A 27302-nucleotide genomic window follows, 5' to 3' on the forward strand; every position below is an offset into this window, starting at 1 on the left:
AAGTACCCTGGAATATTTAGTTCCCAACCTTGGTTACCCTGCAACCATGTCTCAGCAATGGCTACTAGATCAAAACTATTCATCTCTATTTGTGCCATTAATTCATCTGTCTTGCTACGAGTGCTTTGTGCATTCTAATATAGCACCTTTAATTTTAACTTTTGACTGTTTTTCCCTGATGTGGCCTTGGTTGCGAATGCCCTATTACCGTTATTAAACACTCTCCCTTCCTGACACAATCTGCTTGCTTTTACCCAAATTTGACACTCTGTTCTACAGCCTTGACTTCCCTCTTCAGACATAAATTTACCCTTACTTAAACCCTTCCTCCCCCTTACAAGTTTAAAGCCATATCTATCACCGTGGTTATTTGGTTCGTCAGGACACTGCCCCCTGTCCAGTTTAAGTTGAGTCTATCCCAATGGAACAGCTCCCTCTTCCTCAGTATTGTTGCCAGTGGCCCATGAAGCGAAACTCTTGCCTCCTACACCACTCTTTCGGTCAAACTTATAAACCTCTAATCTGTTTGTCCCTTTGCCAATTTGCATGTGGTTTAGGTAGTAATCCAGAGATTATTACCTTTAAGGTTCTGCTTTTTAATTTGTACTCTAGCTCCTCAAACTCCCTCAGCAGAACCTCATTCCTAGTTCTACTTATGTTGTTAGTTCCTTCGTGGACCACAACAACAGAAGTCTCTCTCCTGCTTCTCCAAGTACTTCCTCAGAATGTGAGTAGATGTCCTTAATAGGCATCGGGCAGGCAACAAAGCCTTCAGGACTCCCAGTCATGGCTGCTGAGAACAGCATCTATTTCCCTGATTATACTATCCCCTATCAGTGCTAAATTCCATTTCGCTCCCCCCACTCGAGTGGCCTCCATGGTGCCATGGTCAATTTGCCCATCCTTCCTGGTACAGGTAGAGCAGTCTTTTACGGGGCCCTCAGGGGCTCCGAAACCCAGAGGGCATAGGTCAAAGGCAGGGCAGGGATCTGAGCAGCCTGCCTCCCTCTGCTGAAACCACACAGGATGCACCGTGTAGAAGCGGTATGAAGCGTAAATTGAAGAAATTGTAATTCACCAAGTGTACACGCATGGGTGTTTGACAAAATGTTATGTGGTTAAGTTGTGGTGAGGGGCCAGATTGGGTAAGGATGCCAGGTTTAGTTCCCTAAAGAACATTAGTGAACCAGATTGGTTTTTACAACAATCCGGCAGTTTCACAGTCACCATTACTGATGCTAGCTTTTTATTCCTGGTTTATTTAATTAACTGAATTTAAATTCCCCAGCTGCCTCTGGATCATTAGTCCAGGCCTCTGGATTACTAGTCCAGTAACATAACCACTGCGCTACTGTACCCCCTGCCTTATGTAATGCCCTATGTGCAGCCGACTGGGAAATTCTGGAAATCCCTCCGGTAGCGCCATGGTACAATTCGGAGGTGAAAAGGTTGTGGCTGCTGGTCACTTTCACAGCCACTAGTAATGCGTAACCTCCAGGTGCAGCAGGGAGCAAGTTTTCCTGTAGGAGGCTGCCAGTGTCAGCCACCACCTGACGTGACAACCTGAGCCTGCAGAAGCACTGCTCTTCTGAGAGGTCAAGGAAACTGAGCCTCTGTCTATACACCCTGTGATGTGGGTAGTGCCTCCTGCAACCTCAGCCCCTCCCCCTGTGCCCCTCCACCTGCGCCCCTCCCACCCTGCACCCTCCCCCCTGTGCCTCTGCACCCCTTCCCCCTGCGCCCCTCTCTCCTGCGCACATGCTGATCCCACCACAGCGAGTGTCACTGCCGTGGATGGCGATGGTCTTCCTTGTCTGATGTGTCATCAAACACATCCAAGATGCCTGCCATCCTGATTTGTCAATTTGAAAGCCTCCAAGGTGCAAAACACCTGTATCCACACAAGTACCCTCTGCCAAACATTTGCCAGTGGCAACTAAGGCAGTAGCTGCAATTAGTGAGCTTTTATTCAGATGGGTCAATGACAAGTTAAAATATCCACTTGAACTGCTGCTTAAATTCGTTTGTTTCCCTGGTCAGTTTCCTGAGCCCCGGGAAACCCGTGCTGCTCAGGTAAAATTTGATCCAATTTTAAAATTCCTGACTTCGGCAAACAGGTTAAACCCGGAAGTGGGCGTGTTGGAGCTGGGTTGCGCTCCCATTCTAAAAATCACAACTTTTCACTCCTCAACCACTCCCAACCGACCCGTTCTTGGGAATTAAAATTTACCCCTATTCTATACATTAGCACCATTTCACTAAACTAAACTACTTGGAAGATCTGTAGTCGAGACTGGGGAGTATTTGCTGATGAGCGAACCTCAGCTACAAAACAGTCAAGTCGGTTTTAGCTCATCAGAAGTGCAAAGCTCTGTACAGCATTGTGACCGTAACATCACTGTTATCTTTTCATGGATCATCAGGACATTTGAACAGCTTTTAACTCGAGGCTTCGCTCACTCGTGCCCGTTCCAGCTCCTTATTCCCGGCTAACTGAATGCAAGTCCGCCTCACCCGGTCCCCTTACATCAATTCCTATTGTCTGTCCCCGTACCTGAAACAGTGCCACTTTACTGACGATGCTGTAGTTAACGTCAATGGCAATGTCCAGTCTCATCTTATCGGGGAGCTGCACCAACAGCTCCGACTCATCTGGAAATACAGCGAGGAAGAGAGTTTGAATTAGAATTCAAGTGGCAAGAGGAGACCCGGTGGCGCAAATCCCTAAAATAATCAAGGCCGCGTTCCAAATACTTCCAATTCCACATCCTGAGCCAATGTATTGTGGTCTAGATTTTCGATGGTGTTTTTTTTAATTGGAGTTTGGACATTTCTGGAGCGGGGAGTAGTGTTAGATCAGGCAGGGACGTGTAATACCGCATGCCCTGCCCATAAAACCACCTGCAGCAATTTCATAGAACCTTACAGCACAGAAGGAGGCCATTTGGCCCAATTCTTTACCCAAAAAGTGGTGAGAATGTGGAAATTGCTACCACAGGGAATGGTTAAAGTCAATAGTATTGATGTATTTAAGGGGAGGCTAGACAAGCATATGAGGGAGAAGGGAATAGAGGGTTATGCGGATAGATTTAGATGAGGAACGACGGGAGGAGGCTCAAGTGAAGCATAAATGCGGGCATGGATTGGTTGGGCCAAATGGCCTGTTTCTGTGCCGTATTTCCTACGTTATGCCTGTGCTGGCTCTTTGAAAGAGCTATCCAATTAGTCCGACTGCCCTGCTCTTTCTCCATAGCCCTGCAAATTTCTCCTTTCCAAGTATATCTAATTCCCTTTTGAAAGTTACTTCTGAATCTGCTTCCACTACTCTTTCAAGCAGTGCATTCCAGATCATAACAACTCACTGTGCAAAATAATTTCTCCTCATCTCCCTTCTGGTTCTGTTATATATGTATGCATGTATTACTCTGTACAGCCACCAGAGAGCTCATCCCCTGGAGTCCCAAGGAATCCCATAATCCCTTGGGAGCACAGGTATTTATGGAGGCTTCACAGATTGGAGAGGCACTCTGGACACCTGCAATAAAAGACTAAGGTCACACTTTACTTTGAACTCAGTGTTCAGTCTGACTCTTTCTCCATACACAACTGGTGACGAGATACAGATAGCGAACCCAAAGATGCAGAGAACAGTGGGCATCCTGGAGAAATTCTCGGAGGGAGATGATTGGGAAACTTTTGTGGAGCGACTCGACCAATACTTCGTGGCCAATGAGCTAGATGAGGTAGAGAGTGCTGCCAAACGAAGGGTGATCCTCTTCACCGTCTGTGGGGCACCAACGTATGGTCTCATGAAAAATCTGCTCACTCCAGCGAAACCCACGGAGAAATCATACGACGATTTGTGCACACTGGTCCGAGAGCATCTGAACCCGAAGGAAAACGTTCTGATGGCGAGGCACCGGTTGTACACCTACAAAAGGTTTGAAGGCCAGGAAATGGCGAGTTATGTCGCCGAGCGTAGACGCCTTGCAGGACATTGCGAATTTGAAAGACATTTGGAGCACATGCTCAGAGACTTTTTTGTACTTGGCATTGGCCAAGAAACCATACTTGGCAAACTTTTGACTATAGAGACCCCAACCTTGAGTAAGGCCATAGCGATAGCCCAGGCGTTCATTGCCACCAGAGACAGTACTAAGCAAATCTCTCAGCACACAACTGCCGCTACAGGAACTGTGAACAAAGTGATTTTGAATTGTAACATACAGGGCAGGTCACATATACCTGCAGCTACACGTCTGCAGATGTTTCAGAGTCCACCATCAAGGGTGATGAATGCAAGGCCATTAACACCTTGTTGGTGCTGCGGGGGTGATCATCGTTTCCATTCATGCCGATTCAAAGAGTATGTTACCTCCAATGAGTGTGCATGCGAGCTGGAAAGCCTGTTAAACCTACAACCCACCATGTTGCAGAGGAGGATAGATCCACGGAGGATCACGACGAACCAGAGCCTCAAATCGAGGAGGCAGAGGTACATGGGGTGCACACATTCACCACGAATTGTCCCCCGATAATGCTGAATGTTCAACTAATTGGACTCCCGGTGTCAATGGAGCTGGACATGGGCGTGAGCCAGTCCATCACGGGCAAAATGACTTTCGAAAGGTTGTGGTGCAACAAGGCCTCAAGACCAGTCTTAACTCCAGTTTGCACGAAACTAAGAACTTACATGAAAGAACTGATTCCTGTAATCGGCAGTGCTACCGTAAAGGTCTCCTACGATGGAGCGGTGCACAAGTTACCACTCTGGGTGATTCCGGGCGATGGTCCCACGCTGCTCGGCAGGAGCTGGCTGAGAACTGGGACGACGTCCGAGCGCTATCGCCCACTGACGACACTTCATGTGCCCAGGTCTTAAACAAATTTCCTTCGCTGTTCGAACCAGGCACCGGGAAATTCCAAGGAGCAAAATTGCAGATCCACCTAATTCCGGGGGCGCGACCCATCCATCACAAGGCGAGAGCAGTACCATACATGATGAGAGAAAGGGTAGAGATTGAGCTAAACCGACTGCAAAGAGAGGGCATCATTTCCCCGATCGAGTTCAATGAGTGGGCCAGTCCTATCGTCCCAATCCTCAAGGGAGACGGCACCGGTCAGAATCTGTGGTGATTAAAAAGTAACTATCAATCATTTCTCTCTGCAGAACCAATACCCATGACCAAAGGCCGACGACCTCTTTGCAATGCTGGCGGGAGGAAAGATGTTTCCGAAGCTGGATCTGACTTCAGCATACATGAAGCAGGAACTGGAGGAATCATCGAAGGCCCTCACCTGCATCAACATGCACAAAGGTCTTTTTGTTTATAACAGGTGCCCGTTTGGAATCCAATCGGCGGTGGCGATATTCCAGAGAAACATGGAAAGCTTATGGAAGTCGGTCCTGCACACCGTGGTTTTCCAGGATGGCATCTTGGTCAAACATCGGAACACAGTCGAGCACCTGCAGAACCTGGAGGAGGTTCTTAGTCGACCCAACCACGTGGGGCTCAGGTTAAAATGCTCCAAGTGCGTTTTCCTGGCACCTGAAGTGGAGTTCCTGGGAAGGAGGATTGCGGCGGACGGCATCAGGCCCACCAACGCGAAGACGGAAGCAATCGAGAAAGCACCGAGGCCACAGAACGTGATGAAGCTGCGGTCGTTTCTGGGACTCCTGAACTACTTTGGTAACTTCTTACCGGGTCTCAGCACATTGTTAGAACCACTGCATGTCTTACTACAAAAAGGGGACGAATGAGTTTGGGGCAAAAGCCAAGAAATTGCCTTTGCAAAAGCGAGAAAATTGTTATGCTCAAATAAATTGCTTGTGTTGTATGATCCATGTAAACCTTTGGTACTAGCATATGATGCGTCGTCATATGGGGTCGGGTATGTATTGCAACAAGCTAATGATTTCGGGAAACTGCAATCAGTTGCTTATGCATCCAGGAGTCTGTCTAAGGCTGAGAGAGCCTACAGCATGATTGAGAAAGAAGCGTTAGCGTGTGTCTATGGGGTAAAGAAAATGCATCAATACCTGTTTGGCCTAAAATTCGAATTGGAAACTGACCATAAGCCACTTATATCCCTGTTCTCCGAGAGTAAAGGGATAAATACCAACGCATCGGCCCGCATCCAGAGATGGGCGCTCACGTTGTCCGCATCAACTACGCCATCCGCCATAGGCCAGGAACAGAAAACTTTGCCTATGTTCTCAGTAGGCTACCATTGCCCACCACGGGGGTTGAAATGGCGCAGCCTGCAGATCTAGCCATGGTTATCGAAGCATTTGAGAGTGAGCAATCACCCGTCACTGCCTGGCAGATAAAAACCTGGACAAGCCAGGATCCCTTATTATCTCTAGTCAAAAGCTGTGTGCTTCACGGGAGCTGGTCCAGTGTCCCAGTGGAAATGCAGGCAGGGATAAAGCCGTTCCAGTGGCGCAAAGATGAAATGTCAATACAGGCAGACTGCGTTCTGTGAGGCAATCGAGTAGTGGTCCCCAAGAAGGGCAGAGACACTTTCATCAATGACCTCCACAGTATCCACCCAGGCATCATAACGATGAAAGCGATAGCCAGATCCCACCTATGGTGGCCCGGTATCGATGCGGACTTAGAGTCCTGCGTTCACAGATGTAATACATGCTTGTAGTTAAGCAATGTACCCAGGGAGGCGCCAGTAAGTTTATGGTCTTGGCCCTCCAAACCGTGGTCTAGGGTACACATTGACTATGCAGGCCCGTTCTTGGGTAAAATGTTCCTTGTGGTTGTAGACGCATACTGCAAGTGGATTGAATGTGAGATAATGTCGGCTAGCACATCCGCTACCACTACTGAAAGCCTGCGGGCCATATTTGCCACACACGGCCTACCCGATGTCCTGGTGAGTGACAACGGGCCATGTTTTACCGGTGCTGAGTTCAAAGAATTCATGACCCATAACGGGATCAAACATGTCACATCTGCCCCGTTTAAACCAGCGTCCAATGGTCAGGCAGAGAGAGCAGTGCAAACCATCAAGCAAGGCTTGAAGAGGGTAACTGAAGGCTCACTGCAAACTCGCCTATCCCGAGTCCTGCTTAGCTACCACACGAGACCTCACTCACTCACTGGGATTCCACCTGCTGAACTGCTCATGAAAAGAGCACTTAAGACAAGGCTCTCATTAGTTCACCCTGATCTACACGAACAGGTCGAGAGCAGGCGGCTTCAACAAAGTGCATACCATGATAGCGCAAATGTGTCACGCGAGATTGAAATCAATGATCCTGTATTTGTATTAAATTATGGACAAGGTCCTAAGTGGCTACCCGGCACTGTCGTGGCCAAAGAGGGGAGCAAGGTGTTTCGGGTCAAACTTTCAAATGGACTCATTCACCGGAAGCACTTGGACCAAATCAAACTCAGATTCACGGACTATCCTGAGTAACCCACCTTGGACCCTACCTTTTTTGATCCCCTAACATACACACCAGTGGCAACCGGCACCACAGTTGACCACGAAGCAGAACCCATCATCCACAGCAGCCCAGCAGGGCTCAATACACCAGGCAGCCCAGCAAGGCCAGCTGCACAGCAGCCCAGCGAGAGCCCAACAAATGATTCAACAACACCAGCTTTCACACCGAGACGATCAACCAGGGCAAGAAGGGCCCCAGATCGACTCACATTGTAAATAGTTACACTGTTGTCTTTGGGTGGGGGGGGGGGCGGTGGGCGGCGGGGCGGAGTGTTGTTATATATGTATAATTGTATTTAGTCTGTATAGCCACCAGAGGACTCATCCCCTGGAGTCCCAAGAGATCCCATAATCCCGTGGTAGCACAGGTATTTAAGGAGGCTTCAGGTTGGAGAGGCACTCTGAAGACCTGCAATAAAAGACTAAGGTCACACTTTACTTTGAGCTCACAGTGTTCAGTCTGACTCTTTCTCCATACACAACAGGTTCTTTTGCCAATTATCTTAAATTTGTGTCCTCTGATTATTGATCCTCCTGCCAGTGGAAACAGTTTCTTCCTATCTACTCCATCAAATCCCTTCAAAGCCCTTGATTAATCTCCCCTTAACCTTCGTGCTGAAAGTGACAGTGGTAGCAGGAAGCACAAGTCCAAATATGGGCGGACAGAGCAAAATGACATGCAAATTACATTGTGACGTCAGATGCCACATTTTCCAACATTAGCACCTTATTTCTGCCCAACACCAAGAATACCGGCACCAAATACGCGTCCGTCCACCTGTTACAGCGATGTAATGGCAGCAATTAATTTAAAGCTGGAAAAATAGGCACTGGAAAATGCTTCATTTCTGAACTGTTTCTTTTCCTATTTTTCCTACTTCTAATGCTGCTGGAACATTAACTTTCTACCTGTTGCTGCATGGGCTTCCATGTTTTATCTCCTCATCTATTTAACAGAGGGGGATTTTCTTTGAGAATACCCCTTCAATTTGCTTGGGGGCGGGGGGCGAAGAGAAGGAGGAGGAAGAGGAACACAAGAAGCCCAGACTTATCAGGTACCACAGGAGGTTTGTGCTACCCACCTGACGGTAACCCCCTCCCAAATGTGTTGACCAAGGTGCTCCTACTCCAGGAACTCGAGTTAATCCACATGCTGGAACACAGGCTGCAGCCCATCTCTACCATTGGCAGCACAGTGCCAGCAGCTGTAAAGGTTGCTATCTCCCTGAATTTCTGTGGCAGGCTGCTTCTGGGGACAGCAGTAATATTAGCCACTCAGCTGTGCCAGGTGCATTCAGCAAGTCACAGATGCATTGTTTGCGAGAATTAAACCTTGGTTTAATGTCTCATCCGAGAGTTTGCACCGACAGTGCTGCACTCCCTCAGGACTGCACTGGAGCACAAGCCTAGATTATGTGCTCAGGTCCATGAAGTGGGATTTGAACCCACAACTTTCTGGCTTCGAGGTGAGCATGCTACCCACTGAGCTGACACCCAACAGAGATTGCATCCATGTAGCCATATGGACTCTCCATCAATCCCATCTGCATCCAATCGTCAACATGATTGGCAGCTGCTTTTCTCTACTTCCCCTGAGAACTCCGACATGGTGCGATGATCAGTCAACGACGGCAGCAGCCTCCAATTCCTGCCCTGCTCCCTTCTCCTCCCCCTCCCCCTCCAGTGGTGCCTTCAGGATCTGTCTGTCAGGTCGGGACCCACCGGTCACCGTACAATCCAACTGCGGACCAGGAGCCGGAACGCCCAGCTTCGGGAGCCCCCGCTCTTGCCTTCCAAAGGGTGGACAAAAGTTCCACCCTCTGCAAGGTGCTAAGGAAACTCCTTGAAACGGTGCCGACCCTCTATAACCAGGTCTCTGCCGCTTTCCTGGGAGATCAGCTGGTCTCTTGCCACGGTTACCATGGAGACCTACGGAATCCTTGCAGAATGTCAGGGCCCATATAGTTACGGTGTAGTGAAATGTCAGTTCCTTGCAGTTCTCCATTCTTGTTGCAGTTACTAGTCCAAATAATCATTTTATTTAAAAATCATCCTTCAGACAATCCAGCCCTGGTTCTTCATGGTTACAAAGCACAGTAAAAACTAGACCTCAACCCCAAACAGGAACCCTATCAATGGTCAATCACAATGGCTGATACTGAGGTAACTCGTCCACCACATGTGCGAAAAGTGGCTGACGTACCCAGCATTCCTTGTACCTCCCAAGTGAATTCATACCACTTCTTCACCCGGTTCTGCACTGATCGAGGAATGTTGTACAGGTTCATATATCTCACGGTGTTATCCATGCAGTTTCGGTAATACATCTTTCCAGCTGTGGCTGCACCCACCACCTCTTTCATCTGTGAAAGAACAAAAACAATGGCTATCAGTCAGTGCAAGTCAAATACCCAATTATGGATGTCCATCAGTGGCAAAAAGATCGAATAGAAAGAATGGATGACAGAAGCTTGTCAGTGTGTTTGAAGATTAATGCAGGTAATGTTGGGAAGGGTCAAAGTATGTCACGACTTTTTCAAAATGTTTGGCTTACAATGCAGTAATGTTGCAAATTACTCAACAAATTGAATCTTCATCCACAAATGATGTCCTCCCCACACCCAACAATGGATAACATGCAGTCATCAGAGCAAGAGCAATTCCATAAAGAGGGAATTGAAAACCCATCACCTCACAGAGGGCTGTGGTCAAACTGGTTAGTCTGAAATGAAAGTCAACACGTAAAAAAAAACTATCCCCACTTTTTAGTTATTTTCTTCTCTCATTTAGGCCCCCCTCACACAATATACAGTGGCCAAGTGGGTAGGTAGGTGACTTTCTCTTCGACCTCTGCCTATCCAGCTCGGTAACCAGCCTCTAGTGGAGGAGAGTGTGTGTGTGGGGGGGGGATTGTTACTTGTTTACAGAAATACCCTTTTCCCCATTCCGTTCATCACCTGGCTCTCAGTGACAGTCGCCAAGCTTTAGTGCATAAGTACCTTGCACCATCAGCTGGGTTAGGGCAATTCTTCCCATCAAGCCACTGTGTACTCTTGCTTAGGATGACCTATGATCGGAACTAAAGTGGAATATTCCAATCATGGCTAAGCAGTGGTTAAATAAAGATGGTACATTCCAGTTCTAGTGAAGGGTTATCCTGAAACATTGGCCTCGCTTCTCTCTTTTCAGATGCGGGTGAATCTGCAGATTGTCTGTTTTCATAGAATGATAGGGCTAGACTTTCCCGAGAGCCTCTCAACGCCCGATTGCCCACCCAGAAAAACCGCTCACGTTTAGTAAGTAACGCTGGCGAAAATTTACACTTTTATGTTGAAACTAATCGCACGGTGATAAAATGGGCCTTGCACCATTATTTTCGGCAGTTTTCTCGGCGGTTAAGAGGAAACTAAGTAAAACCGGCGTTTTTTTAAAAATTTAGTCCGAGGTTGCGGTTGGGCCTAGGGAGGGGGGGAAACTTTAAAAAAAAATTTCGCTCAAACAAAAAATAAAAAGTTAAAAAACATTCCCAAGACGCTTTTACACATAAACATCATTTTAAAATTAAAAAAAAAAATAAAGAACCTTTAACTTACCTTTCTTTGCAGAATACTCACCTACCGCCCTATCTAAGCAGCTTTCACAGGGCGGTTCCCTCGGCGATCTGGACGGGCTTCCGTTGAGGCCAAACTTATGCCCTGGCGATTTTCTCGGCGGTGCATGTCGGCAGTTTGGTATGGCGGGCATTTTCAGATTTGGGCGATACAATTAAGAAACTAAGGGGGAAACTTTCGCCGGATGGAAAAACAGCTGTACCACCGAGAAAATCGCCAAGAACCTGCCGAAAATGAAAGGAAAGTTTAGCCCATAGACAAATTACCACACAGAAGGAAGCCATTCGGTTTTGTGTTTGGATTTCCAGCACTTGCAGTTTCCTTCCCTTTCTACAGCACATTCTGTACCTGACCAATCATGATGGAGAAGATGAAAACTCCCGTGAAGTAGTTGATAAGTTGAAAGAGAATTTCGAACACTGTCTGTGGTTCAGCTAGCCCTCCGATTGTAATCAGGGTCTTCACGGCCCAGTAAAAGCACCTCATGTAACTGCAAGAGAGGAAAACATAGAGTGCATGAAGCCATGATTTCATCGAATGGTGGAACAGCCTTGAGGAGCTGTATGGCCTACTCCTATTCCTATGTTCCTATTCCCCAGCCAAACATTTATTACTCATTTAGTCATTTTTCTCCCCTCCTTTCCTGAACATGCTATGCTGACTGGGCTGCGGTTCTATGGCACAGTCAATCCTCTGATACTCCACTCAATTGACCGTCCTTCATTTGTGAGTCTAGGCAATGAGTGTCATCAGACTATTCGACCACTGAAGGCACCGTAGCTGACATCTTGTCCTCACCTGATGTCTGTACACTCACATTTTCCAGATCAGTTTACCAAATAGTCATCAGGAGTGGGAATTCTGCCTGATTTCTTTCTCCTCCCTACCCCAGGGGCACAGAGTATAATGCCGCAACTGCTGCCTCGGCTAAGAACACAACAGATCATCAGTTAAATGTTGGATTTTCTGGTTTGTAGAGCTTAGTACCATACCATGCAGTGCATTTACCCAATACCACTTTGGGTCAGCCAGCTAAATAGTTTCAAGATAAAAATGTCTGAAAAATCCACATGGGTTCTGTGTCAATCCTTTTTTCTATTTGTTCTCAGAGTATGGATGCCACTGATAAGGCAGCATTTATTGCCCATCCCTAGTTTCCCTAGCACCATGAACATACAGAAATGAGCAGGAAAAGACCAGCTAGTCCGTCATCCCTGCTCTGACTCATGTCTGCTGCAGCATCATGACTAAATACTTCCCAGCCCACCCCCTGCAGCCATGTCATCTCCTGGGTGTCGCCCATTTAAGACGGAGCTGAGGAGGAATTTCTTCTCTCAGAGGGTTGTGAAGATTTGGAATTCTCTACTCCTTGGGAAATAAGAGTCTAAATGGGGTGGAGGTGCAAAGGGATCTGGGGTTATAGATTCACATATCATTAAAAGTAGCAACGCAGGTTAACAAGGCCATAAAAGTGCAAATAAAGCACTCGGGTTCATTTCCGGAGGAATAGAAGTCAAAAGCAGAAAAGTTATGTTAAACCTGTATCGACCCTTGTTTGATTGTCTCATGATTTGAGATGGTGGGGTGGCAATATAGCATTACTGTATATATGCTTCGAAGTGGTTGCTGTCATTGTCGTTGTTGTAAATGTTGTTGTTGTTGTTGTAAAATCTGCCCTCGGATGAAAAGGTCGCGCTCAAAGGAGTTTGTGGCCCGCTCAGTACAAAACAAATTAGAGGGAACATTGATCCGTACCTGTTCCCCTCACCATCATAGACCCACTTTGTGGCTCCAATGCCCTCATAGTCGGATGCCCAGTAGTACAGACAGGTATTTATATGGAGGCTGTACAGTAAGTATATTGTGGTCCTTATCACTCTGTAAAACACAAGGCAGTTTTTTATATTCAACAACACTATCATTTCTTGAAACATAATTGGAAAAATCTCAATTATTTATTTGGTAGATGAAGATTGTTGTGTGTATCTATGACAACTCACTAACTCTTGATGAGTAGGTGTCTCTGAGCCTCACCCACCCTTAGTATGAGAGAGCTGTAACTGGATTACTGCCACTCACCGTCCCTTGGTGTGTGGGAGCTCGAGGCATTTTTTACAGCGCCCCTGGAGCTCTTTGGTCTACCGGGGCTATGATTGTACTTCTAGCTCTCACCGGTCTTTGGTGTATGGGAGCTGTGGCTGTGGGGGGAATTTTAACATTCTGTCTGGAAATCTTGGTTTCCCCACATGCTGTGGAGATTTAAATCTGTAGCATTCATCTTACATCAATGACAGGATCCCCACCAGTACGTCAGCTGGATTGACAATCTTGGCTTTCATTCGGGTGGGGATCACTGGAGAAGAGGCTGCAGGACCAGGTTGGTCTGGCCCATGATCCTGGGGGATCCGATCCCAGGTAGGGTCCGATCCATCACCCAGGGGATACGATCCCAGGGAGGGTTCAACCCATGACCCCGGGGATCCCATCCCAGGGAGGGTTCAACCCATGACCCCAGGGATCCCATCCCAGAGAGGGTTCGCCCCATAACCCTAGGTGGGTTCCGATCCCAAGGGGGGTCCAACCAATCACCCCGGAGTTCCGATCCCAAGGAGGGTCCAAACAATCACCCCGGGGGTCCGATCGCAGGGAGGGTTCAACCCATCACCCCGGGGAGAAGTTTGATCCCCAATCCAGGGGGGGGGGGGGGGTTGTGGAGGTTGTATGGGGAGGGTGGTCTGATGTTGGGAGAGCTTGGGGGGTGGAAGAAAGAACTCCTGCTCCTCCCGGCCCACAAGGCTTGCTCCACCAGGCTGTCCTCCCCTCTCTACAGCTGCCAGGAACCCGTCGCAGTAAAAAAAGAAAAAGAAAGCTTTGTATTTATATAGCGCCTTTGACGATCACCGGATGTCTCAAAGTGCTTTACAACCATTGAAATATTTTTGAAGTGTAGTCACTGTTGTAATGTAGGAAACGCGGCAACCAATTTGCGCACAGCAAGCTCCCACAAACAGCAATATGATAATGACCAGATACTCTGTTTATGTTATGTTGATTGAGGGATAAATATTGGTCAGGACACCAGGGATAACTCCCCTGCTCTTCTTCGATATAGTGCCATGGGATCTTTTATGTCCACCTGAGAGCGCAGACGGGGCCTCGGTTTAATGTCTCATCCGAAAGACGGCACCTCCCTCAGCTCTGCACTGCAGTGTCAACCAGTGGGGTTTGCTAATGCTGTTGGGGAGGGTTTAAACTGGCTTGGCAGGGGAATGGGAATCTGAAAATAGATTCAGTAGGGAGGGAAGTAAAGCTGGAACTAGAAAGCAAAAATAAAGAAAGTGAATTTGAAAGAGAGGGAAAACAAGCAGGAAAAAAGGGTAAAAAAACAAATTTACAGGTACTATGTCTAAATGCACATAGCATTTGTAACAAAATAGATGAGTTGACGGCACAAATTGAGACAAATGGGTATGAAATGATAGCCATTACAGAGACGTGGTTGCAAGGTGACTAGGTCTGGGAATTAAATACTCAGAGGTAATTGACAATCCGGAAGGACAGACAGAAAGGAAAAGGGGGTGGGGTAGCTCTATTGATAAAGGATGGAATCACTGCAATAGTAAGAAACAATATTGGCTCAAATGATCAGGATGTTGAAACAGTTTGGGTGAAGATAAGGAACAATAAGAGGAAAAAGTTACTGGTGGGCGTATCTATAGGCCCCATAATAGTAGCAACTCTGTTGGTCGGAGCATAAACCAGGAAATAGTGGGGGCTTGTAAAAAGGGAACAGTAATAATCATAGGTAATTTTAATCTCCATATTGATTGGACAAATCAAATTGGTCAGGGTAGCCTTGAGGAGGAGTTCATAGAGTGCATAAGGGATGGGTTCCTTGAGCAGTATGTAACGGAACCAACCAGGGGGCAGGCTATCTTAGATCTGGTCCTGTGTAATGAGACAGGATTAATAAACAATCTCTTAGTAAAGGATTCCCTTGGAATGAGTGATCATAGCATGATTGAAAGTTGGATCTCTAACCAGAGTACTAAGCTTAAATAAAGGAGACTATGAAGGTATGAGGGCAGAGTTGGCTAAAGTGGACTGGGAAAATCGATTAAAGTGTAGGACGGTTGGATGGTGTACATTTAAGGTGATATTTCACAACTCTCAAGAAAAATATATTCCAGTGAGGGGGAAAAGGCGTAAGAGAAAAGATAGCCATCCGTGGCTAACTAAAGAAATAAAGGACGGTATCCAATTAAAAACAAGGACATATAATGCAGCCAAAACTAGTGGGAGGACAGAAGATTGGGAAGCATTTAAAAGTTAACAAAGAATGACTAAAAAAATGATTAAGATAGGGAAGGTAGACAAACTAGCACGAAATATAAAAACAGATAGCAAGAGTTTCTATAGGTATATAAAAAGGAAAAGAGTGGCTAGAGTAAATGTTGGTCCCTTGGAGGATAAGACCGCGGAATTAGTAATGGGGAACATGGAGATGCCAGAAATATTTTGTATCAGTCTTTACAGTAGAGGACACTAATAATATTCCAGCAGTGGATAGTCAAGGGGATATAGCAGGGGAGGAACTTAACACAATCATAATCACTAAGGAGGTGTTATTTAGTAAGATAATGGGACTAAAGGCGGATAAATTCCCTGGACCTGATGGCTTGCATCCTAGGGTCTTAAGAGAAGTAACGGCAGGGATAGTGGATGCATTGGTTGTAAGTTACCAAAATTCCTGGATACTGGGGAGGTCCCAGCAGATTGGAAAACTGCAAATGTAATGCCCCTATTTTAAAAAGGAGGCAGACAAAAAGCAGGAAACTATAGACCAGTTAGCCTAACATCTGTGGTTGGGAAGATGTTGGAGTCCATTATTAAAGAAGCAGTAGCAGGACATTTGGAAAAGCAAAATTCAGTCAGGCAGAGTCAGCAAGGATTTATGAAGGGGAAGTCATGTTTGACAAATTTGCTAGCATTCTTTGAGGATGTAACGAACAGGGTGGATAAAGGGGAACAAGTGGATGTAGTTATTTGGACTTCCAGAAGGCACTTGATGAGGTGCCACATAAAAGGTTACTGCACAAGATAAAAGACCACTGGGTTGGGGGTAATATATTAGCATGGATAGAGGATTGGCTAACGAACAGAAAACAGAGAGTAGCGATAAATGGTTCATTCTCGGGTTGGCAATCAGTAACCAGTGGGGTGTCGCAGGGGTCAGTGCTGGGACCCAAACTATTTACAATCTATATTAATGACTTGGAGGAAAGGACTGACTATAATGTAGCCACGTTTGCCGACGATACAAAGATGGGAGAAAAAGCAATGTGTGAGGAGGACACACAAAATCTGCAAAAGGACATAGACAGGCTAAGTGAGTGGGCAAAAATTTGGCAGATGGAGCAGAAAAAAATCAAAGAGCAAGTTATTATTTAAATGGACAAAGATTGCAAAGTGCTGCAGTACAGCGGGACCTGGGGGTACTTGTGCATGAAACACAAAAGGTTAGTATGCAGGTACAGCAAGTGATCAGGAAGGTCAATGGAATCTTGGCCTTTATTGCAAAGGGGATGGAGTATAAAGCAGGGAAGTCTTGCTACAGTTGTACAAGGTATTGGTGAGGCCACACCTTGAATACTGCGTGCAGTTTTGGTTTCCATATTTACGAAAGGGTATACTTTCTTTGGAGGCAGTTCAGAAAAGGTTCACAAGGTTGATTCCGGAGATGAGGGGGTTGACTTATGAGGAAAGGTTGAGTAGGTTGGGCCTCTACTCATTGGAATTCAGAAGAATGAGAGGTGATCTTATAGAAACATATAAGATTATGAGGGGGCTTGACAAGGTGGATGCAGAGAGGATGTTTCCGCTGATAGGGGAGACTAGAACTAGAGGGCATAATCTTAGAATAAGGGGCTGCCCATTTAAAACTGAGATGAGGAGAAATTTCTTCTCTCAGAGGGTTGTGGATCTGTGGAATTCGCTGCCTCAGAGAGCTGTGGAAGCTGGGACATTGAATAAATTTATGACAGAAATAGACAATTTCTTGAATGACAAGGGAATAAGGGGTTATGGAGACCTGGCACGGAAGTGGACCTGAGTCCATAATCAGATTAACCATGATCGTATTAAATGGCGGAGCAGGCTCAAGGGGCTGTATGGCCTTCTCCTGCTCCTATTTCTTATGTTCTTATGTTCTATGTGCTTAAAACCTGCACTGCAGGTTAAATCTGAGACGTCCAGCCTCATTAACATGTTTAACATGTCAACCTGCCTCCTGGGAACGGGTTTCCTGCCCGCACCTTATCCCGCCTCAGTAAAAGCCGGAAGTCGGCAAGTTGGAGCCGGCTTCCCGACACGCTTACAGTTTTTCCCCCTTTAATCCCCCACACCCACACCCAATCCCACCCGCTCCCCCATGTTAAAATTTCCCCGTGTCTCTGGGTCTCACTGACCCTCAGTATGAGGAAGCTTTAATTGTGTCCCTGGCTGACCCAGTGACCCAGTGACACTGTGATACCCAGGTACAGCATAACACCAGATACTCTGAGTATCACTGTGCTTAAAGGGGATAGTGCCTGGGTATCGCTGTGTTTAAAGGGGACAGTGCCTGGGTAACATTGTGTTTAAAGGGAACAGTGCCTGGGTATCACTATGTTTAAAGGGGACAATTCCTGGTTAACACAATGTTTAAAGGGGATAGTGCCTGGGTATCAGTGTGTTTAAAGGGGACAGTGCCTGGGTATCATTGTGTTTAAAGGGGACAGTGTCTGGGTATCGCTGTGTTTAAAGGGGACAGTGCCTGGGTATCACTGTGTTTAAAGGGGACAATGCCTGAGTACACTGTGTTTAAAGGGGATCGTGCCTGGGTAACACTGTGTTTAAAGGGGACAGTGCCTGGGTAACACTGTGTTTAAAGGGGACAGTGTCTGGGTATCACTATTTTTAAAGAGGACAATGCTTGGGTATCATTGTGTTAAAAGGGGACAGTTCCTTGGTGTCATTGTGTTTAAAGGGGACAGTGTCTGGGTATCACCGTGTTTAAAGGGTACAATGCCTGGATATCACTATGTTTAAAGGGGACAATGCCTGCGTATCACTGAGTTTAAAGGGGACAGTGCCTGGGTATCACTATGTTTAAAGGGGGCAATACCTGGATATCACTATGTTTAAAGGGGACAGTGCCCGGGTATCATTGTGTTTAAAGGGGATAGTGCCTGGGTATCACTGTGTTTAAAGGGAACAGTGCCTGGGTATCACTATGTTTAATGGGGACAATGCCTGGGTAACTCTGTGTTTAAAGGGGACAATGCCTTGGTATCACTGTGTTTAAAGGGGACAGTACCTGGATATCACTATGTTTAATGTCGACAGCTCCTGGGTACACTGTATTTAAAGAGGACAGTGTGGCTGTCACTGTTTCCCAGAGGGTATTATCTGTGTGACACGAGATAGCGTATCTGAGTGTCACTCTGTTACACAGGATATTACTGAGACCTGGAATATATCTGTTAAACATTACAATCAGTGAGACGCACCTGTAGATATAGGCCTTGCTCATTATAGCTTCCAGTCGGTCATTAAATTCAAGAAAGGTCGTGTACTGTTACAAAAGATTAATGAAACATTAATTCAGTTATATCACTGCATACACCACATTGTAACAAGTGTAATGTTAACTCAAAAAAAGTAACATCGTGTCATTACAGAACTAACTCAGTACCCAATACCGTAATTATCATGACATCGACTGATAACGCATTAAATAAAATATAATTCAGACTCTTGCAATAGCTGACACACAATCAGCATGGCAGATTTCATACCCACCCAGCTTAACCACCACTAATGTTGGCAAATCTTCCACGTCAGCCTAATTATTATCGAGTAGTGGTGATCTGGAACGCACTGCCTGAAAGGGCGGTGGAAGCAGATTCAAAGGAACTTTCAAAAGGGAATTGGACAAATTTTTGAAAGGGAAAAATTTGCAGGGTAATGGGAGAAAGAGCAGGGGCATGGGACTAATTGGAAAGCTTTTTCAAAGAGCTGGCACAGGGACGATGGGCCAAATGACTTCCTATTGTGCTATAACATTTTATCAGGGTTAAATTCGGGGGCGTGCAGTTTTGAGTGCCAGGGTTATTATAAATGGTGAGATCCGAGGAGCCCTGGATATTGAGCTTCAGACGTCATTATAATGAAGACAGTGCTGTGGGAAGTAGGAGAATGAGTTAAGTGCTCCAAGTTAGTAAAGCCTTTGGTGTCACAGGGTCAGGAAGGGTCAGGGTCTTCAGACAGTGTCACAGGGGTCAGGAGGGGTCGGGGGCTTTGGATAGTGTCGTCGGGTCAGGAGGGGTCGGGGTCTTCAGACAGTGTCACAGGGGTCAGGAGGGGTCGTGGACTTTGGACAGTGTCCCAGGGTCGGGAGGGATCGGGGACTTTGAATAGTGTCACGGGGTCGGGAGGGGTCGGGATCTTCAGACAGTGTCACGGGGTCGGGAGGGGTCGGGATCTTCAGACAGTGTCACAGGGTCAGGAAGGGTTGGGATCTTCAGACAGTGTCACGGGGTCGGGGTCTTCAGACAGTTTCACGGGGTCGGGAGGGGTCGGAGTCTTCAGACAGTGTCACGGGGTCGGGAGGGGTCGGGGACTTTGGATAGTGTCACAGGGGTCAGGAGGGGTCGGGGTCTTCAGACAGAGTCACAGGGATCGGGAGGGGTCAGGGATGTTGGATAGTGTCGCGGGGTCAGGAGGGGTCGTGGACTTTGGACAGTGTCACGGGGGCGGGAGGGGTCGGGGATTTGGATAGTGCCACAGTGGTCGGGAGGGGTCGGGGTCTTCAGACAGAGTCACAGGGATCAGGAGGGGTCGGGGACGTTGGATAGTGTCGCAGGGTCGGGAGGGGTCGTGGACTTTGGACAGTGTCGCGGGGTCAGGAGAGGTCGTGGACTTTGGACAGGGTCGCGGGGTCAGGAGGGGTCATAGACTTTGGACAGTGTCGCGGGGTCAGGAGGGGTCATGGACTTTGGACAGTGTCACGGGGTCGGGAGGGGTCGGGGTCTTTGGACAATCACAGGGGTCGGGGACTTCGAACAGTGTCGTGCGGTAAGGAGGGAGGTTATTGTTGGAGGGGAGGAGGATCAGGGGGAGGACCTGGAGGTCGGAGGATGTAGCCGGGGACAGACAGACCAAGGAGGTCGAGGCCAGTGCCAGAAGCTCAGGGAGCTCGGGACCGGGAGAGGTGGCAATTGTTGCAAGTAGTTACTTGTTTTTATGCATTTGATATTTAAGGCTGTTTTTCCCTGAGGCAAACCAATGTTGGAGGAGGGACCTGAAGCAGACGTTAGGCCCTTTCTTTGCATATTCTAAGGGCCTAAAGCCTGCTTCAGGTGTGTGTAAAGAAAGCTTCTTGTTTGTCCTTCTCCAATTGGTGGGCAGTGCACTTCCAGTCGCCAGAGTGCATGTGCTTCCTGCTGCCAATTTGGGACCTTAGGCAGCCATGTAGCACCTGTGAAATGGACAAGCCCCAATCTACCTGCCTATGATTCTAATGTAATATATCTGTCGGGCTGTGGAAAGATTTCTGCCTGTACCACGGAGCCCGAGTTCTCCCTAATACCTGGCCAATATTTATCCCTCAAACTACGTAAATAATGCAGATTATCTGGTCATTATCACATTGTTGTGAGACCTTGTTGTGCCCAAATTAACTGCCCAATTTCCTACATTATGACAGTAACTGCACTTCAAAAGTACTTAATTGGCTGTAAAGCACTTTGGAATGTCCTGAGGTTGTGCAAGGCAAGTTCTTTCTATAAATGCAAGTTCTATCTTTCTAATTATTTATTTCTGATTGACTACTGCATGTATTCAAGCACAGATGATACTTTTCTACCACGAGTTACTGTTCTTTATAATCTGTGCCTATGGCGATATTGGACCTGGCGGTTATATAGTCTGAATAAAGCTTCAATAAGGGGAGAAAACATCAAGCAAACTCACCTTCAGGAGGCGTGGCACCCTCAGTACAGGTCTGAAACCTAATTTAATGTACAAAACATCCAAGGGCAAAAGAGACACTAAGTCCATCTGGAAACAGAATCAGAAAGCTTACATTTAGATTAATTTTTCCTCCTTTATTTTCTCCTTGCCATTTTTGAAGATTTCTCTCTCCCTCCCACACATCAAACTTCATCAGGGGCATGGCTTGTTCCCGATGTGTAGTTCAATGCGATTTGATCACTCAGCTAGTGACACTTATAAAGTGGGGAGTAAGGTAATTCTCCACCCAACTATAGACCTGCTGAGGACTACTACAACTCACTGAATGAATGAGAGTGTGCTGTAGTGATCAACAACTCATACCTCTCTCGTGATCAGGTGAGGAATGTTAGACGAGGAAAAATTAATTAATTAGTAAGATCACTGGAGGTGTGGGGGTGGGGCGGGTGGATTAATATGAGGGTGAAGAATGCCCGAGGTGCATAACCCATCAAATTTCTCACTAATCTTTTATCTCTGTACGAAGAACTGGTTCCAGAACGGATTGAAGGGCCACTGCTAATGAACTGGCTGTTCAGTTGGATTCTGAATAGGAACTGGAGGCTGAGCCCGACACTGCTACAGAGATGGGCCCCGTGCTGTTAATATAATCACTTCTGTAAGTTAACATAAGAACATAAGAACTAAGAAATAGGGGCAGGAGTAGGCCATTTGGCCCCTTGAGCCTGCTCCGCCATTCAATAAGATCATGGCTGATCTGATCTTGGCCTCAACTCCACTTGCCTGCCCATTTCCCACAACCCTTTACTCCCTTATCATTCAAAATTAACGGCAGTCATTTCCCAAGGGAGGAGTGATTTTACTGTCACACACACACGCACACAACATAGTGAAACAATGAAAATAAGATTATACACCTCAGTTCATATTTTCTCACCAAATATTACAGTTCATAGTACATAAAAAGGAAGAGAGTAGCTAAAGTAAATGTTGGTCTCTTAGAGGATGAGAGTGGGGAATTAATAATGGGGAACAAGGAAATGGCAGAGACGTTGAACAAATATTTTGTATGTGTCTTCACGGTAGACAGTGTCAGCTGTGGCTCAGTGTGAAGCACCCTCGCCTCTGAGTCAGAAGGTTATGGGTTCAAATCCCACTCCAGGGTCTTGAGCACAAAAAAAATCTAGGCTGACACTTCAGTGCAGTTCTGAAGGAAAACTGCAGTGTCGGAGGTGTCATCTTTCAGATGAGATGTTAAACCGAGGGCCCATCTTGTCTCATGGCATTATTTCGAAGAAGAGCAGCGGGAGTTATCCCTGGTGTCCTGGCCGATATTTATCCTCCTTCAACATAACAAAAAAAACAGATTATCTGGTCATTATCACATTGCTGTTTGTGGGAGCTTGCTTGTGTGCAAATTGGCTGTCGCGTTTCCTACATTACAACAGTGACTACACTTCAAAAGTACTTCATTGGCTGTAAAGCATTTTGAGACGTCTGGTGATCGTGAAAGGCACTATATAAATCCAAACTTTTTTTTCTTTTTAGAAGACACTAAAAGCATCCCAATAATAGTAGAAAATCAGAGGGCAAAAGTGAGGAAGTGAATTAAAACAATCACTATCACTAGAGAGAATGTACTAGGCAAACTAATGGGACTAAAGGCTGACAAGTCCCCTGGACCTGATGGCCTGCATCCTGGGGTCTTACAAGAAGTAGCTGCAAATATAGTGGATGCATTAGTTGTAATCTTCCAAAATTCCCTAGATTCTGGAAAGGTCCTAGCATATTGGAAAACCGCAAATGTAACGCCCTTATTCAAGAAAGGATGGAGACAGAAAGGCGGCAAGTTTCCACTTGATTTGCTCCTGATTTTTAGGAGCAACTGGTGTAGAATGGAGTATCTTAGAAATCGGAATTCTCGTCATTTAGTTTGCTCCAGTTCTAGTCAGTTAGAACAGTTTCACCTTGGAACAGAATTTTTTTTCAAAGGGGGGCGTGTCCGTCCACTTACGCCTGTTTTCAAAGTTTCGTCAGTGAAAACTTACTCCACACTAACTTAGAATGGAGTAAGTGAAGATTTTTGTACGCTCGAAAAAACCTTGTCTACACTTTAGAAAATCAGGCGTAGGTTACAAATCAGGCGTAGGGAATGGTGGGGGGGATGTTTAAAGGGAAGTTTACAAACATTAAACACTTCAGTTTTACAAATAAAGAGCCATCATCAATAATAAATGATAAATACATCAATAAAGCAACCAATAAATCAATCAAAAAAAATTAATAAGAAATAATTTTTTTTTTAATCAATAAATAAAACATTTTCTACTTACCGACTGCAGCACCGGGAGCCCTCCAACAGCGTGCTGGGATGCCCCCCTCAGTGTGTCTCTGTCAGTGTCTCTATCTCTCTGTCTGTCTGTGTGTCTCTCATTCTCTGTCTGTCAGTGTCTGTGTTTCTGACAGCGAGGGGAGGGGGAGGAGGAGGGTAGAGGGAGAGAGGGGGGGAGCAGAGGGAGGGAAGGGGGAGAAGGGGGAGGGATGGGGGAGAAGGAGGAGGGATGGGGGAGAAGGGGGGGAGAAGGGGATAAAGGGGAGAAGGGGAGAAAGAAGATGGGGGAAAGGAGATTGGGGGGGGAAGGAGATTGGGGGGGAGAAGGAGATTGGGGGGGGAAGGAGATTGGGGTGGGGGAAGGAGATTGGTGGGGAAAGGAGATTGGGGGGGGAAGGAGATTGGGGGGGGGTGGGGGGGAAGGAGAAGCGGGAGGGAGGCTGAACGGGCCGGGCCCGAGACTTCGGGCAGGGACCGTCCCCAGCACCAGATTTACAGGTAGGTGGCATTGGGTCGGGTCAGGGGGGTGGTGGTTCGGTTCGGGTGGGGGGGAGGGAGGGAGGGAGAGGGAGGTCAGGTCGGGGGGAGGGAGGTCAGGTCCAGTCCGGGAGCAGGGGCGGGGAGCGGGAGTCGGGTCCGGAGGCGGAGGCGGGGGGGAGGGGGGAGCGGGTGTCGGGTCCGGTCCGGGGGCGGGGAGGGGGGGGAAGCGGGTGTCGGGTCGGGTCCGGGGGCGGGAGGGGGTGGGGGGGGGGGCGGGTGTGTCGGGTCCAGTCCGGAGGCGGGAAGCGGGAGTCGAGTCAGGTCGGGAGGAAGCAGGAGCTGGCCATGGGAGGAGCCTTATTCACGCAGCTCCAGTGAGGCCATTCGGCCAGGGCTAGGGGCTGCGTGCTTCGGGCTCCTCCCATACAGTTTCAAGCGCCTGGAGCTACTGTACTTGTGCGCCCACTGTAGCGCGCATGTGCAGAGGTCCCGGCACTGGTTTCAGCGCAGGGACCTGGCTCCGCCCCCTACAGCTCCTGCTGCGCTGCGCCGAGGGCCAGAGGACCTGCAGGGAGGTGGAGAATCTGGAGGTTTTTGTTAGGCTTACTTTGTGGGGCGAAAAACGGGCGTCCAGGTCAGGACTGTGCCGTTCTAGGCGCGGCTCGAAACTTGGGCCCAAAGCAGGAAACTATATACCAGTTAGCCTAACATCTGTCATTGGGAAAATGCTGCAATCTATTTTTAAGGAAGTAGTAGCAGGACATAAAACAATCAAGCAGTGTCGGCCTGGTTTTATGAAATGGAAATCGTGTTTGACAAATTTATTAGAGTTCTTTGAGGATGTAATGAGCAGGGTGGATAAAGGGGAACCAGTAGATGTAGTGTATTTGGATTTCCAAAAGGCATTCAATAAGGTGCCACATAAAAGGTTACTACACAAAATAAGAGCTCATATTGTTGGGGATATTTTTTTTAGCTTGGTTAGGGGAATGGCTAAATAACAAAGAACAGAGAGTCGGGATAAATGGGTCATTTTCCAGTTGGCAAACGGTAACTAGTGAGGTGCCACAGGGATCAGTGTTGGGTCATCAACTATTTACAATCTATATTAATGACTTGGATGAAGCGACCAGTGTATTGTAGCCAAATTTGCTGTCGATACAAAGATCGAGGGAAAGCAAGGAGGACACAATGAATCTGCACAGGATATAGATATGTTAAGTGAGTGGGAAAAAGTTTGGCAGATGGAGTATAATGTGTGAAAATGTAAGTTTATCCACTTTGGTAGGAAGAATAGAAAATCAAAATATTATTTAAATGGAAGAGACTACAGAATGCTGCAGTGCAGAGGGATCTGGGTGTCCTCGTACATAAAGGTACAGCTAGTAATTAGGGAAGCAAATAGAACTATGGCCTTTATTGCAAGGGGGATAGAGTATATCTTGCTACAACTGTGAGACCACACCTAGAGTACTGCATACAGTTTTGGTTCCTTATTTAAGGAGGGTTATACTTGCATTGGAGGCAGTTCAGATAAGGTTCACTAGGCTGATTCCTGGGATGAAGGGATTGTCTCATGACAAAAGGTTGAGCAGGTTGAGCCTCTACTAATTGGAGTTTAGAAGAATGAGAGATGATCTTATTGAAACATATAAGATTCTGAGGGGTCTTGACAGGGTAGATGCAGAGAGGATGTTTCTCCTTGTGAGGGAATCTAGAACTAGGGGGCATAGTTTCAGAATAAGGGGTCGCCCATTTAAGATGGAGATGAGGAGGAATTTCTTCTCTCAGAGGGTCGTGAATCTTTGGAATTCTCTGCCCCAGAGAGCTGTGGAGGCTGGGTCATTGAATATATTCAAGGCTGAGATAGACAGATCTTTGAACTATAGGGGAGTCAAGTATTATGGGGAGTGGGCAGGGAAGTGGAGTTGAGGCCAGGATCAGATCAGCCATGATCTATTGAATGGCGGAGCAGGCTCAAGGGGCCGTAAGGCCAACTCCTGCTCCTATTTTTTATTTTATGTTCCTCTTCTGAACTCTATTCCTCCTCGCTATGTTTGTTCTAGCTGTTGGCAGATGACAGCACAAAGCAAGCAACTTATGATGGAAGCAACTAAAGAACCAGGGAGCACAACCTTAAAATCAGAGTAAGGCCGAGTATAATCAGGCAGTGGAAATATGGCATTCTCTTCCTCAAAAGGCTGTGAATGCTGGGTCAATTGACATTTTCAAGACTGAGCTCATTAGTTTTTTTGTTAGGTAAGGGTTATGTAGAGATATGGATCAATGGCAGGTAAATGGAGTTGAGGTTCAGCCATGATCTAACTGAATAGCGGAACAGGCTCGAGGGGCTGAATGGCCTCCTCCTGTTCTTGGAGTGAAGTGTGGCAAAGCAAGTCTTACACCCACCAACTGAGCTAGCATGTCCCTGGTGAATTTCCTGGGGCCAGCCTCGTGAATGGCAAACGTTTCCAAATCTCATAACGCTCCTGTGAAGCGTCTTGGGATGTTTCGCTACGTTAAAGGCGCTATATAAATACACGTTGTTGTTGAATGCTGATGTGACAAGCATCTTCATTACTGAGACGACGACAGAAAACGTGACTTACGACGTCACTCTGTTGTTACTGCTGTATTTAAATATCCCCCGGCTGTATTGGACGGTGGTAGGGGGCGGGGGGGGGGGGGGCTTCTGGTGCACAGCAGAGATGACACCGGAAGTTACGCTGGGTGCAGAAACGGGCAGGGAGTCAGGCATAATGGGCACTTTCTGCATCCGTCCGCACAAATACGGCCAAGAAACTGGCGGGGAGGCCGTGGGAAATTCTTCATGTGATCACGGTGTGCTTGTGAGCAGCTGTAATCTCTGATGGAATTACATAGGATTACATCAATTGTACGACATAGAAACAGGCCATTCGGTCCAGCTGGTCTATGCCGGTGTTTATGATCCGCGCGAGCCTCCTCCCACCCTACTTCAGCTAACCCTATCAGTATAACCTTCTATTCCTTTCTCCCTCATGTGTTTATCTAGCTTCCCCAAATGAATCTCTGCTATTTTCAGTGCCTATGGATGCCGCCTCCAGGCAAACACCTGGAAAGAGTTATTTATCAGTAAAGTAACGCGCAGTATTTGAAGCGACTGATTCAATGACTGCACAGTGAGGCCCATTCAGTCTCATGAGTGGAAAAACTCACCTTGAATTTCGGGGTGGTCATGTAATTTTTTCTCATAGGCTTCTTCTCTGTCTGAAATACAGAAGCACAAAGTTACACTAACATCCCAAAGAATGGGGCTTCATTTAATTACATGGAGCCTAGTGGTGCCCAGGCACTGAAGGAGTGGCCCATGTACAAGATGTTAAGTTTAGAGGCAGGTTTTCCATTCCACCCCACCCCCA

General features: G+C 47.0%; 1 protein-coding gene across 2 annotated transcripts in view; it reads right to left on the reverse strand.

Annotated features, from left to right (window-relative positions):
- The window catches only part of LOC139278737 (cyclic nucleotide-gated channel beta-1-like), a 320039-nt gene that overhangs the window by 264985 nt on the left and 27752 nt on the right, over positions 1-27302 (reverse strand). For both annotated transcript variants that reach the window (XM_070897829.1, XM_070897830.1), the window contains 7 exons: positions 27100-27150; positions 21090-21176; positions 18626-18690; positions 12831-12953; positions 11424-11565; positions 9668-9827; positions 2555-2652 (listed from right to left, as the gene is read on the reverse strand). In XM_070897829.1, the coding sequence (XP_070753930.1) occupies positions 2555-2652; positions 9668-9827; positions 11424-11565; positions 12831-12953; positions 18626-18690; positions 21090-21176; positions 27100-27150 (726 nt within the window). The remainder of the gene's footprint in view (positions 1-2554; positions 2653-9667; positions 9828-11423; positions 11566-12830; positions 12954-18625; positions 18691-21089; positions 21177-27099; positions 27151-27302) is intronic.

Source organism: Pristiophorus japonicus, chromosome 13 (genome assembly GCF_044704955.1).
Source record: "Pristiophorus japonicus isolate sPriJap1 chromosome 13, sPriJap1.hap1, whole genome shotgun sequence".
In the NCBI taxonomy this organism is placed as follows: Eukaryota; Metazoa; Chordata; class Chondrichthyes; family Pristiophoridae; genus Pristiophorus; species Pristiophorus japonicus.